This window comes from Pelobates fuscus, chromosome 10, assembly GCF_036172605.1.
Source record: "Pelobates fuscus isolate aPelFus1 chromosome 10, aPelFus1.pri, whole genome shotgun sequence".
Classification (NCBI taxonomy): domain Eukaryota; kingdom Metazoa; phylum Chordata; class Amphibia; order Anura; family Pelobatidae; genus Pelobates; species Pelobates fuscus.
The window spans coordinates 83969889-83988815 of record NC_086326.1 but is presented as its reverse complement, the minus strand read 5'-3'; the positions used below and the strand labels follow the sequence as shown (position 1 = coordinate 83988815).

The 18927-nt window shown below is 41.5% G+C and overlaps 1 protein-coding gene across 2 annotated transcripts in view; it reads left to right on the top strand.

Moving 5' to 3' along the window:
• The window catches only part of PALD1 (phosphatase domain containing paladin 1), a 315653-nt gene that overhangs the window by 184815 nt on the left and 111911 nt on the right, over positions 1 to 18927 (top strand). For both annotated transcript variants that reach the window (XM_063435101.1, XM_063435102.1), the window contains 7 exons: positions 4137 to 4232; positions 6351 to 6485; positions 6875 to 6991; positions 11123 to 11302; positions 12328 to 12525; positions 13277 to 13417; positions 14384 to 14455. In XM_063435101.1, coding sequence (XP_063291171.1) covers positions 4137 to 4232; positions 6351 to 6485; positions 6875 to 6991; positions 11123 to 11302; positions 12328 to 12525; positions 13277 to 13417; positions 14384 to 14455 — 939 coding nt within the window. The remainder of the gene's footprint in view (positions 1 to 4136; positions 4233 to 6350; positions 6486 to 6874; positions 6992 to 11122; positions 11303 to 12327; positions 12526 to 13276; positions 13418 to 14383; positions 14456 to 18927) is intronic.

Genomic DNA, 18927 nt, shown 5'->3' with positions numbered 1-18927 from the left:
AAATCAAAGGAGTGTATAAATATACACATTGGAAGGTTTTTTTTTTTGCACCATATTTTGTTATTTTACTTTTCTTTTGTTTAAACTGTAGTTTTATTATGGACCATGGTATCTTGGTATGGAGTGTGTATTTCAAAAAAGGTGATTATACACTGTAACGGAGCTCCCTGTACCCCTGGGTACATCCGCGAAGGACTGCTTCCTATCTCGAACAGGGGACAAACCGCAGCACTTCTGCCCACAGTCACCGTGGCTTGACTGGGGCCCTGGAACCGCTCTCTCCTGGAGCCGAATGGGAAATTCGCTCTAGACACCCGCAGGCAGGGCCGGATTTTCCTATAGGCTAACTAGGCCTCAAGATCAAGAGGGGCCTACATTCAAATTGTTAGCAAAATTAAAATTACACTATTCTAAAAACAGTGAACACTAAAACACTGAACTGAAAATAAGGAGAAATTCTACGCATATGATATGACCAGTGGCGTACTAAGGGGGTGGCGGGCAGTCCGCCCCGGGTGCCACTTACTAGGGGGGTGCCCGTGGCAGACTGCAATGACCCTCCTGCTGCGATCGCTGAGACCAGCGGTCTGCAGCTCCGCAATGTGCAGAGCTGCAGACCCATGGATCTCGCGTTCACTGCCCAATCAGAGCGTTGCCGCGTGTTACCACGGCAACGCTCTGATTGGGTCTCGCGAGATCCATGGTCTGCAGCTCTGCAGAGCTGCAGACCGGAAATGAGGGCCACCGGACCACCAGGGACCCCACCGGACCACCAGGCAGCCCCCACTGGACCACCAGGGATTTAAGGTAATTTTTTTAGTCACCCCCCCTCTCCTCATCACCCCCCTCCCTCTCATAATCACCCCCCCCCCTCCTCATCTCGGCTTTTTTTTTTTATTTATTATTCCGTGCCACATTTTTTATAAAGGTTAGTACCAATCACAACATGTTACATTTAACATATTGATATATATCACAGTAATGATGTATTTTATTGTCTCTCATGTAATTTACAAACTTAAAAATGGGAGGTGAAAGGGCCTCATAAGTGGAATAGCCTAGGGCCTCTTTTCATCCAAATCTGGCCCTGCCCGCAGGCACTGGACGACACTCAATCCTGGGAGCTCTAGTGCTTACAAGGACTTTCCCCGTTGAATCCTACACACTGGAACAGTGATTAAAGAGTAGCCCTTTCTCCTCCCAACCAGACGACACATACAGTTGCAAGAAAAAGTATGTGAACCCTTTGGAATGATATGGATTTCTTCACAAATTGGTCATAAAATATGATCTGATCATCATCTAAGTCACAACAGTAGACAATCACAGTCTGCTTAAACTAATAACACACAAAGAATGAAATGTTGCCATGTTTTTATTGAACACACCATGTAAACATTCACAGTGCAGGTGGAAAAAGTATGTGAACCCCTAGACTAATGACATCTCCAAGAGCTAATTGGAGTGAGATGTCAGATAACTGGAGTCCAATCAATGAGATGAGATTGGAGGTGCCGGTTACAGCTGCCCTATGAAAAACACACACCAGTTCTGGGTTTGCTTTTCACAAGAAGCATTGCCTGATGTGAATGATGCCTCGCACAAAAGAGCTCTCAGAAGACCCACGATTTAGAATTGTTGACTTGCATAAAGCTGGAAAGGGTTATAAAAGTATCTCCAAAAGCCTTGCTGTTCATCAGTCCACGGTAAGACAAATTGTCTATAAATGGAGAAAGTTCAGCACTGCTGCTATTCTCCCTAGGAGTGGCCGTCCTGTAAAGATGACTACAAGAGCACAGTGCAGACTGCTCAATGAGATGAAGAAAAATCCTAGAGTGTCAGCTAAAGACTTACAAAAATCACTGGCAAATGCTAACATCCCTGTTAGCGAATCTACAATATGTAAAACACTAAATAAGAATGGATTTCATGGGAGGATACCACAGAGGAAGCCACTGCTGTCCAAACAAAACATTGCTGCACGTTTACAGTTTGCACAAGAGCACCTGGATGTTCCACAGCAGTACTGGCAAAATATTCTGTGGACAGATGAAACCAAAGTTGAGTTGTTTGGAAGAAACACACAACACTATGTGTGGCCAAAAAGAGGCACAGCACACCAACATCAAAACCTTATCCCAACTGTTTAGTATGGTGGTGGGGGCATCGTGGTTTGGGGCTGCTTTGCTGCGTCAGGGCCTGGACAGATTGCTATCATCGAAGGAAAAATTAATTCCCAAGTTTATCAAGACATTTTGCAGGAGAACTTAAGGCCATCTGTCTACCAGCTGAAGCTCAACAGAAGATGGGTGTTGCAACAAGACAATGACCCAAAGCATAGAAGTAAATCAACAACAGAATGGCTTAAACAAAAGAAAATATGCATTCTGAAGTGGCCCAGTCAGAGTCCTGACCTCAACCCGATTGAGATGCTGTGGCATGACCTCAAGAAAGCGATTCACACCAGACATCCCAAGAATATTGCTGAACTGAAACAGTTCTGTAAAGAGGAATGGTCAAGAAATACTCCTGACCGTTGTGCACATCTGATCTGCAACTACAGTAAACGTTTGGTTGAAGTTATTGCTGCCAAAGGAGGTTCAACCAGTTATTAAATCCAAGGGTTCACATACTTTTTCCACCTGCACTGTGAATGTTTACATGGTGTGTTCAATAAAACCATGGCAACATTTCCTTCTTTGTGTGTTATTAGTTTAAGCAGACGGTGATTGTCTATTGTTGTGACTTAGATGATGATCAGATCACATTTTATGACCAATTTGTGCAGAAATTCATATCATTCCAAAGGGTTCACATACTTTTTCTTGCAACTGTAGTTCTGGGAGTACAAGCTGGAATACTTTAAGGGAAGCCACAACTGGCCTTATATGCATGTCCCCATGCAAGGGGCACTCCCCCCTGGACCTGAGAGTAAACCACAGTAGAAACAAATACACAATTACATTGGCTCTCAAATCCAGGACACTCCCACACATAATCAGATAATCCCTCCTCTGTTCTTGGGAGATAAATGGATCAGGAACTGTACTAATCTTATCCAATTATCTCCAAGCACTGAAAAAAAACACTTTTTTCCAAACACCCCAAAAGTACCCTAAAAATACATAAAAGCCCCACAAAAGTTACTCTGATATCCCTGATCTGGGTGACCAACATATACAAAAATCACCCAGATCAGTTCAGTCAGGGGTTCAGGAATTTCCTGGAAGTCATTTATTTGACCGACCGCATGCATGGTCCCATGCCCAAAACAGTTCCAGAGAACCAGGGCTTGCGGTCGGTCAAGTTCGGTAGTTTAAAAACAAGCAAACTACAGAACATAGCCAATAGTCTACCCTGGAGATTGTTCCCATTGTTTGTGGGAACGTTTCCACCAAACAGTGTCTTTTTAAGTGTTGTTGAACCGAACGCAGGCGATCATGGAAGTCCAGCAGTGTACGAGAGTTTCAGTATCCGAAAATAGTTCCATGAACTCGATGACCAAACAACGCTGCCTGCGTTCATGCAAACAAGATGGCCGCCACCTCATGGTCGTTCATAGGAATTGCGGCCACCTAGACCAACACTTAGAACACTGAGGTGGAAATTGTTACAAAGTAGCAATTAGGCATAACATATTTGGCAAAATTCATGCATGTGTTATATGTGAGTTAAAAGCTGTTTTAATTTTGTTTCCTCTCTCTGATTTAATTTTGTCGTCAGCAAAATGTTCCTGGTTTTCTTCATTATCACTTGCTACATGTTAATTGTTCAAATTCCTCCTATGGAATAACTGCTAAGAAGAAGAGTTTACATTTCTCAGCCATTTTCCATAACAGAGTGAGCATGTTCTATATGCAGATGGCCTTATTTGGGAAGCTACCATAGAATAGCCTGCCTAGTCTTCCACCCTGTATACTGGAAAAATAAATACAAATACAATGTATAATGTGTAACAAGGTTAAAAATGCAAGATGTTTACATCCCTCTGAAATGATGATACAGTGCACAATATATTTAAAAATGTTATAGTCTGTGAACTCCTACACCATAAAATCTAGAGTCTACTTTTCATGTTTTACAAGGTTCTTTCATGTGGCTTATTTTATATATTTTTTAATCTTGTTTCCTTTTAGGGAAGTAGTACCAAAGAATATTTCCTACGTGGAACCCTCAATAGCCTGGAGCGTTATTTTTATCTGGTAGCTTTCAACTATTATCTTCATGAGCAGGTAACCTGCAACTTTATCTTACATACTTCTAATTGGATAAAAAAAAAAAGATAAGCAAATGGTAGGCAACCTTTGGCACTCAAGATGTTGTGGACTCCATCTATACTAATGCTTTGCCAGTATTTTGGCCATTATGGGAGATGTAGTCCACAACATCTGGAATGCCGAAGGATGCCTTCCCCTTGGATAAACCATTAATGGGGTTGTTCACTATTGCCTGAATTTGGTTTTGATTTATAAAATTTGGTAAAAGTAACTGAATTTCAACAGATTTACAATTCTTATTTTTTGTTAAAGATACATTTTGTAATTTAAACCAAAAAAGCTCAGAATATATCTCATTCAGTTTCATGCGCTGACGACTTTAAAATCAGTCATTCTAAAATGCGAATCTCAAATAAAATATACGAGTTGTATAGTTACCAAAAAAACGATTTCAACCAAATTCACTGTGAACACATCCAATAGAAGGCAGATCTGCAAAATATATTCACCTGCAATTTAAGGGAGAGCATACAGAAATCTAATATCATTGCCCACTGGTAGTAGAAACAGCCAGTGTACAAAAGGTTGGGTATTAAAACATAAATATTAATTGAATGCATAACATTTATAAAATAATCTTATAAAATGCATTTTATAATGTAAACTGTAATTATTGGAACAAAATGTACCACTTATTTGGTTCAACTCAATGTGCAGTCATGTATTAGCCAATGTTGAATTTAAACATTTGTTTGCATATCTATAATTCGCTTCCGGATTTCAGCCTTTTTGTTTATCCAAAAGCAGTCTAAACCTATTCGATACAAACTGAGTAGAGTGGCACAAGCTCCAATTTCCTATCCACTGTGCCTACAGACCAGGGTAGTCCGCTGCCAGCAAATTGTGATAATGAAGAGAAATGGGTTTGGCACATGCAGATAGGGCATTGGAGAAACTTGTGAACATGGGGAGAACCATGATAATTTAAACACATAGTAATACAGGAAAACATCAGAATAAGAACTTGGAATGTGCAATGCTATGATCCTAACTTCTTGGTACTATTTACATCATTACTAATGATAAATCAGCCGATGTTAACCAAAATGAACCCAAAAAATGTCCGTGTCAGTAGCAAATTTCCATGGCTACTAGTATATAGGCATCTTACTTCCACAGTCCCAAAAATGTCTTGCTTGAAAGGTAACCCAACTAAAACATGCTTTAGATATCTTATCTTTAAAAGTGGCACACAATTTAAGTGGTGTATTTAGTTAAATTTAACTCTGATGTAACAATAGCAGTTGAGAGGCATGTTACCCAAGCCCCGTGTTACCCAAGTCCCAAGCCCAGGAACCATGTACTCCATGCAACTGTTTTTATTTCCATCATGGACGTGCAGGAAATGGGAGAGCAGGGGGCCACTGCACAGCTCTCTCTTCTCAGTTCTCTGAAAGTGTGAGTTATTACATTCATAGATTTAAAAGCAATGCAGTGGAGTACACTGAAAGCCAGCCATGTGAGATCTTCCATCCGAAACACAACTGTCGTGTTCCCGCATTAGGCCTTAAGAGACCATTGACCTCTACACTGACGTTAAGCACAGAAATTGAGGCATGGCGGGTAAATTGGCATCTCTATGGCCTAAAACAGAGAATATGAGAACTCTGAGATAGGTCAAATGCTTAGAGAAACTCAGTAGCTTACCCTTTGGTTAGTCCCTGCTCAAGTCTCAAAAATGTTTTTGCTCTCTTGTGCCATTACAAAGGAGACCTATACCATTTGCATATCAGACTGACCCCACCCATAAGGGTAGTCCAGTCCATTCCAGTCCAGAACTTAAGTGCCTGCAAGTCCTCTCTACACGAGAGATACAGCCTCCCCGGATAATCATTCTGGACTACTTTGGGCCTCGTCAGCTGTGTATAGCTAATTCCCTCTAGGCACAGTGAGCATGACCTACCATCATCTTGGCACACCACTAATATTGAACTGTTGTACTATCTTGTAAATTAAAATTTCCTCTCAGACAGACTAGACTTGCAAATTTCTTGAATCTGATGTTTGTATAATGCAAGTGAAAAGATGTCACTTTAATATTATTCATCATTTTTCTGATTTGCTTTTTTTCAGTATCCTTTGGCCTTTGCACTGAGTTTTAGTCGATGGATGTGTATGCACCCATGGATATACAGACTGCAAGCAAATATGAACCTCTCTGAACTCACAGTGTCTGGGGAACTTATTACAAAAGGGACACGAGTTTTGGTAAGTTTAATTCTTATCAATGGGACTTAACATATTGTGCACAATTGAACAGTGACCACACTAATCTGACACCACACTGCTAATAAAGTTTTTTTTTCTTTTAAGACACATATCAAGTGTTAACCATTTCCTTTTAAAGGAACACTCCAATTTAATTTATTTATTAACAGTTTTGTAGATATATCCCCAATGAAAACATGCATGCATTTAACCATATCTAAAAACCGCTTACTAACGCTGCAGATCTCTTGTCTGCAGCCTGTGTACGACATCCCCTTCTTCCCCAGTCCAGATTTTCTGTGACTGTTCAACTACTCGAGTATTTTACAATCACCTTTTTCTGTACATGTACATTTCCTTGTAAAATCTGATCTAATTTTTTGTTGCAGGTGTTGGACGAACGATTCTCACCAGATGTTTTGAGTACTGTGAAGGAGATGAATGTTTCAAACTTTCGAAGGGTCCCTAAAATATCGATATATGGAACCGCCCAACCTAACTCAAAGGTGATTATCCAAGTGGTGATCCCATTCCCTCCCTCCCTCCTCATTTTCCTTTTTTTTTTAATTTTTGACTACGGTAATTTATTTAAGGGTCACTATAGGCAATTGAGCAATGAGACTGCAGGGGCATGATCTATACACCAAAATTGCTTCATTAACCTAAGTTGCTATCCGTTTAATGTCTTTTTGGGTAGCTCTGTTTTTAATATATTTATATTTTATTTTTAATATAATATTAATACATACTGCTACTACCTACTGCTACTCACACTGAAGCACATACTTAGAAATATATACATACATAGACAAGCACTCCGACATTTACACACTCTCACTCTTTATATGTGTGTCTGTGTGAGTGTGTGAGTGTGTGTGTGTGTGTGCATATATTAAAAAAAATCATATATAAAATGGCTGTGTGTGTGTGTATATATGTATGTATATATATGTATATATATATATATATAATGTGTATATGTATTCACAACAATTTTATCATATTTAAAAGTCCAAGTACTTTTTTTTTTTTATTAGTATGGAAGAAGGGGGTTGAGGGGACACTTGAGAATTCTGTGCCTACAGGTGCTCATGAAGTAAATTTGGCCTTGGTTGTGTGTGTTAGGGTAAATTCATTTTTTTCCATCTACCCTTCCTTCTGCTTACCTTTTGGCAGCAGGGAGATGTTATGCCTTGTGGTCAAATGGAGTGCAGGTGTGGAAGTGGGGGAAGATTGTGGTCTGCACCTGTATCTGGTGCAGACCACTTTAACCCCTTAAGGGCCAAACTTCTGGAATAAAAGGGAATCATGACATGTCACACGTCATGTGTCCTTAAGGGGTTAAGAGATTCCATGCGGTTCCGGGTGCTCATTCAATAACTTTCCCATGTACATTCTCTGAATGGCTTTTTTTGTAAATGTCATCTCTTTAAGGAGGATGCGATGGATTTGGTTAATATCATAACAGTTTATTGCTGCTTTTCAGCACAGGATCTTGTTATCTAACCCCTTCTATCCATTGCTTACATTTACTTTTTTTTTTTCTTTTCTGTTAACATGTCCTAAACCATGAAACAGGAATACACAATAAGATAAGGTATAAAAGTTATACCAAACAAGTGGAGCGCTCTAAACAGTTGAGGGGTTTACTCACCCCTTTGGTTCAGTGACAGTCTTGAAAAACTTGAATGTACATATAAAAGGGAACAAGAAAACAAAAGATCTAGTGCAGACGGTTTCCCAAAATAGACAATTGATGGTAAAAAATGACTGAAACCACTCACATGGACAGGAGCCTATGTAATATTGGCTCTGTAAAAGGATCCTTTATGCTCTTTGGGCAGCAAAACACCCCTTTAGCCCAGGCAGTATCCCTCCAGGAATATACAACGAGAAAGAAAGCAGAAAAGCAACTGTGTAGAATAGCAAATACTGTATTCGTATTGAAGAGCCCTGAAATCCCGGCTCTGAGGTTGATAAACAATGTGTTACTTTTGGGGGGGAATAGCACTCGCAACTTTTACTTTTCGGGCACTATAAAGTCACACTCTCTATCTCTTTTTTAGAGGTAGTTTTCTATACTGACATGAAACAGGAATAAATTAATTCTTCTTTAGAAAACATCCAGTGGCTTCTCCAGGATTCATACTTAAGGGGGTGGAGGGGCACATAAGGGGCCTGGGACATAAGAGGCCTGGGGGACAGTTATAAAATGTGTGTGTGTTTACACACACACATACATTCACAGGGCTCAACACATACCAGGTACCAGGTCGCCATGTCGACTAGACATTTTGCCCTGGTGCCTGGCATTTGTCAGCCCTTTGCTAAGCCACCCAGGAAACATTAAAGTCGGCCGCCGTGGGGAGCATGGACACACACACACAACCCCACATGCAGACTGGACCCATCCCCCCCACACCCACGCACACACAGACTGAGCCATACACACCCATACACTGACCAGCAGCTGCCTGGATGCCTCTGTGCAGAGCTGAACTTCCTCTCCCTGTCTCTTCCCCGCGCTGCTCTCTATGACCCAGGAGGAAGTCCTTCCAGCACAGTGCCCCCTCTGGCTGCACATAAGAAAATGGTGGAACACAGTTCCACAGTGACAGTGCTGCTGCAGCTTGAGACTCTGTGCTCCCGACTTAAATTTAAATTGGAGAGGTACAAGGGGGGGCACTGCATGATGTAGGGGGGGGGGTCATGCCCCCCCTCTCCGTTAGCAACGCCACATCACTCCAAACAAATAGCCTTAAAACAAATCTGACAAAGGATCACTATAGTTTCAGGAACACAAACATGTATTCCTGACCCTATAGTGTAAACACCACCATCTAGCCCCCCTGGGCCCCTCATGTCTCCATAAATATAGCAAAATCTTACTGTATTCAAGCCTGAAGCTGTAAATCTGCATGCTGTTAAACTTAGGAAAAACAAGCAGTCTGCTGACATGTGGTAGCCTGATCCAATCACAGTGCTTCCCCATAGGATTGGCTGAGACTGACAAAGAGGCAGATCAGGGGCAGAGCCAGCATGAATCAAACACAGCCCTGGCCAATCAGCATCTCCTCATAGAGATGAATTGAATCAATGAATCTCTATGAGGAAAGTTCAGTGTCTTAATGCAGTGGGAGGAGATACTGAATCGCAGGATGCTGTGCACAGTGCTGCCCTGTGCTCTGCTGATGGCAGACCTGAGTGGATGGAGGCAAATTATGCCTCCATCAACTCCGAAGTCCCTCTGGTTCACTCTGAGTGACTGCAACTGGAGATGTTTCTAGTTTTCAATGTAAACACTGTATTTTCTCAGAAAATACAGTGTTTACATGAGAGAGGCTGCAGGGAGCTATAGTTCTCACCTGAACAACCTCATTAAGCTTAAGTTGTTCAGGTGACTATAGTGGCACTTTAACAAACTTTACATAAATCAACATTGTCTGTGTTGCGTTAACATTTCTTAATGCATAATTATTTGACTACATCAAACATTAAAAAAACTGAAAAGTAAAAATAATCGATATATAATATAATCCTTTGCTGTAGTAAATGGCTTGATTGGTGTGCAGATTTTTGTTTAACATTGTATTTTTGTTTAACATTAGTGATGTCCCGAACTATTCGCTGGCAAATAGTTCCTGGCGAACATAGCATGTTCGCATTCGCCACCGCGGGCGAACACATGCGATGTTCGATCCGCCCCGGGGACCTACTGTCCTCCCCCCTGGCCCCCACCCCTGCGTGGTGGGTGGGGGCCATAAATCACAATGGGGGGACCTACTGTCCTCCCCCCCCCACCCGTGAGCGTTGGGTGGGGGCCATAAAAATAATGAGGGGGAGGGCCAAGGGGGGGAGGACAGTAGGTACCCCCCCTCATTATCATTATGGCCCCCACCCGCCGCACAGGGGTAGGGGCCTGGGGGGGAGGACAGTAGGTCCCCCCCTCATTATCTTTATGGCCCCCACCCGCCGCACAGGAGTGGGGGCCTGGGGGGGAGGACAGTAGATCCCCCCCCTCCCTCATTATCTTTATGGCCCCCACCCACCGCCCTGGAGTGGGGGCTGGGGGGGGAGGACAGTAGGAATGCATTGAGAATGCTTTCCTATGGACTGGCTGAATGCGAAGGCGGCTCCTGCCGCACATTCAGCCGATGACAGCGATATGGAGGAGGAGAGTTCCCCGCCCAGCGCTGGAAAAATAGGTAAATTTAACCCCTTCCACTCCCTAGAGGGAGGGGGGCCCTGAGGGTGGGGGGGACCTAGAGACCCTGTAGAGCCAGGAAAACGAGTATATTTTCTTGGCACTATAGTGGTCCTTTAACCCCTTAAGGACCAAACTTCTGGAATAAAAGGGAATCATGACATGTCACACATGTCATGTGTCCTTAAGGGGTTAAGGAAGGAGTGAGTAAATTATCAGCACTTTTTTTTTTATTGGTTATTTTTTTCTCCAGTATTCTAGTAAAGCAAAAAAACTGGAGAAACATTGTGTTTGTATGTATATGTATTTATGTGTGTGTGTGTGTGTATGTATATGTATGTGTGTGTGTGTATATATATATATATATATATATATATATGTGTGTTGGTTATAAATCATTAATGCTTATTCGTATTGTTGTTTAAAATCTCAGGCCACAAGCTCTGTACTCGGCTACTTGACTGATGCAAAAAGGAAACACTCCAAAATTTTGTGGGTTAACCTTCGAGAAGATGTTGTGCTGGAAGGCAATGAACAAATTTACACAACAAGAGAACCCGAAAACTTAGAACAGCCTATTGCTTTACCTGTCTCGTCCCCAGAACAGCTGGAGGTAATGTATGTGAAATAGAAAGCAACAAGTCCAATATGCTTGGATTGGAATCCAGATTTGACTGTATTTCTGTGTAGCTGGAGACAATTTTCATTGTTATGTGGACTTGACAATAACCATTGAAAGCAATTACAGTGTGTTCATTACGGCATGGCGTGCAAGGTACCAGTGTGGGACTAGAGAAAGCAAAATAAAGATCGTTTCAGAAGATTACATTTACATTTGTGGAGTATAAGAAATAAAGCTGTATAATGCGTTTTGTGATTATGCTGTGTTTGCTCAATTCACCATCATTGAAATGTTGAACGCTCTTTTCACATACCTGTTTTAATGGAATGTACTTTGTTGTGCTATGTGACCTAGGGCAAACTTCACATTTTTATTTAGTTGTAAAATATAATATTAGTATTAAACCAGTAATAATGCATAGATTTGCAGAAATTACATATATACTATTTAGTTATCTAGTTTTATATAATTAGGATTGTTAAATAAATTCCTTTATAAAAATGTTTTTTAAAAATACATTAATGTCATCTATAAACTGCATTCTGTCCTCAAATATTAGATGTAATCAGTGTTTTTTTTTTATAGAATTATGTCCACAAGGGGGCAGTATAGGCTATTATTGTAAAGTCCAGCATTTTTGCATTCACAAAACATAGAATTAGACAGACAATTGAGAAGTACTTTGACTTTAACTCAACACAACAAATTGCATAATTTATATTACAGATTAGTATGTGTTAACTTATGAAGCCCTAACTGGTTTATCCAATCTGTAAAGATATTTAATTCCACCTTCTTCCTTAATTTGCCTTCACCGTCATAAATGTGGTCTGATATATTGTGGTTAAAAAAAAAATAATTTGTGATTTTCTTCCTGCTTTGCCATTTCTCTGCAAATGATGTATTATCACATTCTACCACACTGGCATTTAATAGGTGTATGATCCATTTAGTATTTTCTTGCTAGAACTACTCACTTTTTATAACACCCAATTATTTGTCTTCTCCTTGCCCAGAAATTGGAAGCTGCAGTAGCAAATCACGTCCTCACCTCACAGAAGTGGTTAGAGGTCTACCTTCAACAGGAAAAACAGATGAAAATGTTTAAAACTTGCCAGACTATACTGGAGATGTTTAACCAGCAAAAGACCACATATCCTGGACTAGTGTATCAGAGGATTCCAATCCCAGATTTCTGTGCTCCCAGGGAACAGGTAATAATTAAGTGCTCGTTGACATGATATTTACATAAAATATTATCAGAACTGTGGAACCTATGGAAGAGAAGTGTGAGTCCTCCTTACTTCATCACCATAACTGGTAATAATGGAGTAAGCGGCAAGTGTTCATCGAGATACAGCTACGTAGAGATATTTTCGAATTATATGTTATCCGGTTATTCATTAAATTCTTCTGATAACTTGACATTCACATTAAGGAAGTCTACTATGTTTTTGTGTAGATTGTGTAGAATGTTGAGGTTTTTGTTTTGTTTTTTAAACTAATTTGTGTCCTTTAGACATGTGCATTGTTTTTTTTTTTCTAGTGAAACACAGTGTAATATTGGGATTAGATCCACATTTTTTTTTCAACTTTGCATCTCTGTACAGTACTTGAGCAATCCATAGATGAACTTCATTACAAAATATATTTAGCTATCCAGCAGCAGATGCTGAAAGTGCATTCTAGAACATCATTTGGACAGCTGTGTTTCACAGGAAACATCTGCAATGTCAAGGCTATCTAGTATAGTTCTATAGGAATGTTCCTGAAATATTTGATTAAACTGAATCTGATTAGAATGAATATGGATAAGGGGAAGGAATATATGCATATAAACACAACAAATCCAAAGTATTGTAATAGGATAAGACTTGTTCTTGAGGAGGCGTTAGACTAAATAACAAATTTTCCCAAAATGAAGCTATGAAAGGCATTCATTGACTTGTAGCATCTTTCATGTAGGACTTTGACCTGATTCTCCAGTCTATGAAGAGCATGCTTGCTGAAGACTCAAAAGCAGCCTTTGTGTTTAACTGTCATGGAGGCAAAGGGAGGACCACCACTGCCATGGTCATTGCCTTACTCACCCTCTGGCATTTCAATGTGAGTACTAAACAACACTGTATTTTCATGAGAGCTGTACATTTTCCTATTCAGATTCGATTAAACAATGTCTTTCATTCGAGGCTATTCACTTAAACATAAATATCCAGGATTTTACCGGGGTATTACAAACATTGTTCACAATATCCAAAATTGAAAATTAGTCAAGGTTATGTTTCAAGTTCAGTTGTTTATATAGTTTGCAAATACAAATACACAAAAATAAGTCCTGCGCTCAGACTCCCACTACTCTTGGGCAGCAGCAATGATCATAGTACACATCAGCCCCAATACTCACAATAAAAACAAAGAAAAGAGTTACTTGGGCACTGGCCCATATCCCTATGCATATTTAAATAAATTGATATTATAAAGTAACTCCAATGGCCATTAGAGAGAAGCTCACCTGCCACGTCAAGGCAAACCTCTTACCATTAACAATTCACCTTTCTTCCTTCTGCTTAAGGCAAAAACAACTAACGAGACAAAGAGGGGTGTTTTTCTAAACCCCTGCATACTTATTAACCCTTAATAGGGAACACATGAGCTGGGCGGCAGCATTGTAACATGTCTGTGTAGTTTGCAAATCCCTGGTGGATAACTGGTGAATGAATAACTTGGTCATAATCATTGCTTTGCCTTTGACGATAATTGAGAATTGTGACAGTTGAATGGCCACAAAAGCTGAAAGTCATAATTTACAGGATTCTACCACCAGCCAAATCAGAGAAGGCATTTTATGTTCATCTTAATTAAGCACACATACAAATGTTGACATGTTCTTCAGTTATTCTACGGGATAGCCGTGAGGGGTTCAGTTTGAATGTGATACAATTTTCTTTAGTATTTAAATAAAATCAAGTTTATGCTCGCATTTAATGCTATTTCATAATAAAAAAAATATCTTGTAGCAATTGCAAAATAATTGGTTCCCTCCTCTTAACCACTTCTTTATCTTTTCTACAGAGCATTCCTGAAATTAGTGAGGATGAAATTGTAAGCGTGCCTGATGCCAAATATACCAAAGGGGAGTTTGAGGTAAAGCATTTACACTTTATTTTTACATGTTCAGTTATCTCAAATCACTTATAGACTCCTCCAGTCTGTGCCTATCGTTTAACCCTGCAGAACTGTGTTATTTCAAATTACTGACACATCCATCACATAAAGCCAATTGCATAACCACATACTGCTGTAAGAAAGTCTGATACCCACCCTCCCCTCACCTGACCACCCCACCCCATGCTCATTATTACATTTATAGATTGTCTGTCACACCCAAATTTTAGATAAGTAAAAATAACAGGTGTACACACTGCCTCTTATTAGTACACTCCTGCACTTTCTTAACCCATAAAACGTAATATTTACCCTTACAATAGTAATTACAGGACTCTGTAGAGATGAAGCGTAACTTCAGGATATATTTAAAATAAAATGTATCAGCTAGTCATACCGTTTCCTCCCATGTGAAGGGGTAGGAAAAATAAAAATAGCTGAAGTGGTAATCTAGTAGGGGTTCTGTAATGCACATGAACCGGTACACATGAAGATGGATATAATGATTGAAAAAAAATTAAAAATTATCCCACTTAGGGTTAAAATCCAAAAGCATTTCTCCACTAATCTCAAAACCCTCCTTATACCTATTTCAAACATCACCTGTCCCAGGTCTGCAACCTCCTTCTACAATTCCATCCTCTCCTCACAACTAGACATCATGGCACCTCCTACATTTAAACGCAGCAAGAGCCCCCTACAACAACCTTGGCACTCCAAGCTTACTCGATACCCCCAAAAATGCTCCAGAACTGCTGAATGCTTTTGGGGAAAGTATCACTGTGCGTCTGTCTTTCTCCACTATAAATTTATGTTGCGCTTATGCAGCTTGGCTCTTTCCTCTGCAAAAGTAAATCACTTCAATACTCTCATAACCAAACTCTCCCGCAAACCCAAACGACTATTTCACACATTTTCTTCACCCTATTGTTCCTCCTCCACCTAACTTGACCCCCTCAGACTTTGCAACTCACTTCACTGAAAAGATCTCTACAATCAGGGAAGAGATCTCTCATCTTTCTTCTTCCCCTTACAATACTTCCCTTAACCTCACTCAGGGCCGGACTTGCCCACTGGGATACCGGGAAATTTCCCGGTGGGCCATCGGCACCTGGGACCGTACAGAAAGCTGTCTGTGCTGACAGCTGCAGGAGGGAGCTGGCTGTTCTGGCAGCCGCAGGGGTAGCTGGCTGTGCTGGCTCTGCTCCCCCGCCCTCTCGCGCTACTTAATGAGACCGGGGACGGAATATGACATCATATTCCAGCCCCAATCTCATTAAGCTGCGCACTGGGGAACATAGCCAGCACAGCCAGCTCCCCCTGCAGCCGCCAGAACAGCCAGGAGCCAGCTACCCCCTGCAGCCGCCAGCACAGCCAGCTCCTCCCTGCGGCCGCCAGCACACCTGACCCAGCTGTCTGCCCTGGTTGCTCACAGGTAGCTATATTATGTGTCAGGCTGTCAGTGTGAGTGTATGTGTGTGTCTGTCTGTCATGGTGTGTGGGTCTAAATAAAAAAATGAAAATCCAGTGCACTCCCTTATCTACTAAACAGCTACTTTGGTGCTGACAGATATTGCTAGTTTTATTAAAAACATCTAATCTAGCCAAAAAATAATGGAGGTTTAGTTACATTATATGATCATACATTGCATAAGCCTGCCACAACGTTAATGTACCCCATCTTTGGCAGGTCCTACATTAACAACCAACTGTCTACTAAATGAGCTACTCACTTGAGGAAATCTTTCTATCTCGATTTCTCTGCAGTACAAGGCTAAATAGGGTCCTGAGATGAGGCACCTGTGACAGGGAGGGGTGTAAAACCTAGGAGCTGGCTAGACATATATATATATATATATGTCAGGGCCTGAAGTTGTGGGAGGGGCTTGGTTCCCCTTCTTAAGGAGCTCCAGCCCTTCACTCACTACCGTCTCAGGTCTAGATATTTGCATAACTGAACTTCCGGTCCGTGCAAATCTCCTTTTTCGCAAGGAATCCAGTGGATGCACTTACCTGTTCCTCCTACTCCGGTTCAACTCGCACGGTGGTCCTGTCTCCCTCGGTGTATCCGCATACCGGCTAAGCGCCCGGCGACTGGTGCCGTTTTCACAACTAACCGTAAGTCGCTCCGCGTCATTTTGGGATACCCCTATACAACACGGAGCTTCTCAATTTTGAGTATTTGGGCGGGCGAAACAGCACGTACGCTGGGCAAACTTACAATCGGTTTCTATGCATGATTTTGTTCAAATCAGATCGCGATCTTACGTACATATACCTGGCTAAAGTAATATTCATATGGCAGGCCATTTTATTTATTCGTTATTTATTCATTAAACTATGCATTCGTACTTTCATTGTGGGGTTTAGGAGGGTTATGTCGGCCCCTTGTGGTCATACTAGTTATTGCATGTTGTGCTAGTTTGAAGCATATTGTGTTACATATATAGTATTAGTATTTGATGCAGCTTTAGTGACTGGCATCGGCACCAGAATTCAGATAAATAACATGCAGGTCTGGCAGGTTGCATTCCGTGTTCTAGATACTGCAAGCAATCAATGTGAGGCATTTTTGTTATGTTGCACATAAATTCCTAAAACACGTACAGTTACACCTGTCAATTTTATGTTATAAACTAGCCACTTGAGATTTTGCATAGCCATTGGTCTTACGTATAACTTCTACATTTATAGGCTAGGCCATCCAGGCAACCTTTTTGGGTTTTTGATCCAGTCTCCAATTTAGGATAATCTACCTGGTAGGTATCTTGGGTACAGGAGGGAATTTAAAGGTACATCTCGATAAACCACTAAATAGTTATTAAATTAATTTAATTTTAAATTCATTATTTAATCTTGTAGGACCTACAGATCACCTTATTACCCTATCCGGCTAAATACTTGGCTCAACAGGTACGTCCCTTTTTCGCAATTCCACACGATTCCCGTCCCCAACTATTGTCAGAACCTAGTTATACACTGGCAGTAAAGCATAGGAGCCTCTAGGTACGTTCTTCCTGGCCTTTTACGCCTTACGTTAGTGGTCCCGCGAGGCCAACACCCATCCTCAAAACGGAGGTACGACATCCCCTCGGGCCAAATCATAATTAGCCGCCTCGCACGGTTGCATAGAGAGGGCCTCACCTGTCACTCCCATTCTGTATTTTTCTGGTTATTGTCACAGAGGGGCCAACTCCCCGCCATAATATCAATGGCCTCGTACCCCAATCGGGCCAATTCATAGGTAGAGCCTCTCACAGCCGCTTGGCAACTAGCAGGGCCTCACCTGTCACCTATCGTCTTAATTGTTTCGCCGCTTGGCACTAGTTAAAGCAGCCAGTGACATTTTACCCTAGGTAAAACTGCTAAATTTATTTTATAGCATGTCACAGCTACCAGAAGGCGGGGAAGACCTGTCTATCCCTAGCACACCTGCTAGATCAGTCACTCCATCTCAAGGAGGCGACAACGCAAGCCCTTCATCTCCAGTAGCGGTCAGTCTTCTGATCTGCACGCAATTTTATCCTCGGTCTTGACCTCTTTAGGTCGTATTACCGATAAGCTGGATAAAATGGACACGGAGACCCGACAGCAGTCGCAAAAGGCTTTGGGGAATAGTGACACGGCGGTTGTCCCCAGCCCTTCTCCTGGTAATGTTCCAACGGGTACTAAAGACCCGCATATTATTAACCCGGCACACTTGGTGCCTGCTAATTTACGAAAGGACATCTTGGAGGGGAAGGAGGTTCATTTGGTATCACTACTCATCGGCTCCCAAGATGTCCTGGAAAATAAGACGTATGCTTATGGTGATATATCCGTGGTACTTAAATCTAGGGACCCCAGACTAAATCGTAAGCTGTCTATCCCTGAATTTGCCCTAGCGTTTGGGACCTACAGGGATGTAGTTTGCTCAGTGCATCCCCATAGGAGGGAGGAACTGTACCTACACAAGCTGGTGGATTTGGGGCACAAGTACGATGGTACGGCTTTTTATGACTACCACTGTGCTTTCGCCGCAAAGGCGTCGGTGGCTCTGTCCCAGTTTAGTTATCAAGTAGACTGGAGTGTGCTGGATACGGAGCTTTTTTGTCGGCACTTTGCGGGCCTCAAGACACTGGCTTGTGCCATTTGTGCTTCCAATTCACACCCGGCAAATCTATGTCCCAATACCCCAGAGGTAAATACTTTCTATCCCCCTCCCAATATGACACCGACTGGGAGACCAGCCAAGGTCCTTAAAGATAAACTGGGCCGTGATATATTTTTTTGGGAAAGTTGCAAGTTTGCAACAATTTTAATACAGGCACTTGCGGGTTCAGTGCATGTAGGCTGCTTCATGTTTGTTCCTTATGTTTCCGGGCTCACTCTAAAGCAATGTGCCCAAAATAAATTATACCCCAAGCAGTATTTATCGTCTATTGATGTCTCACTGCTGAGAAAGTTATTAT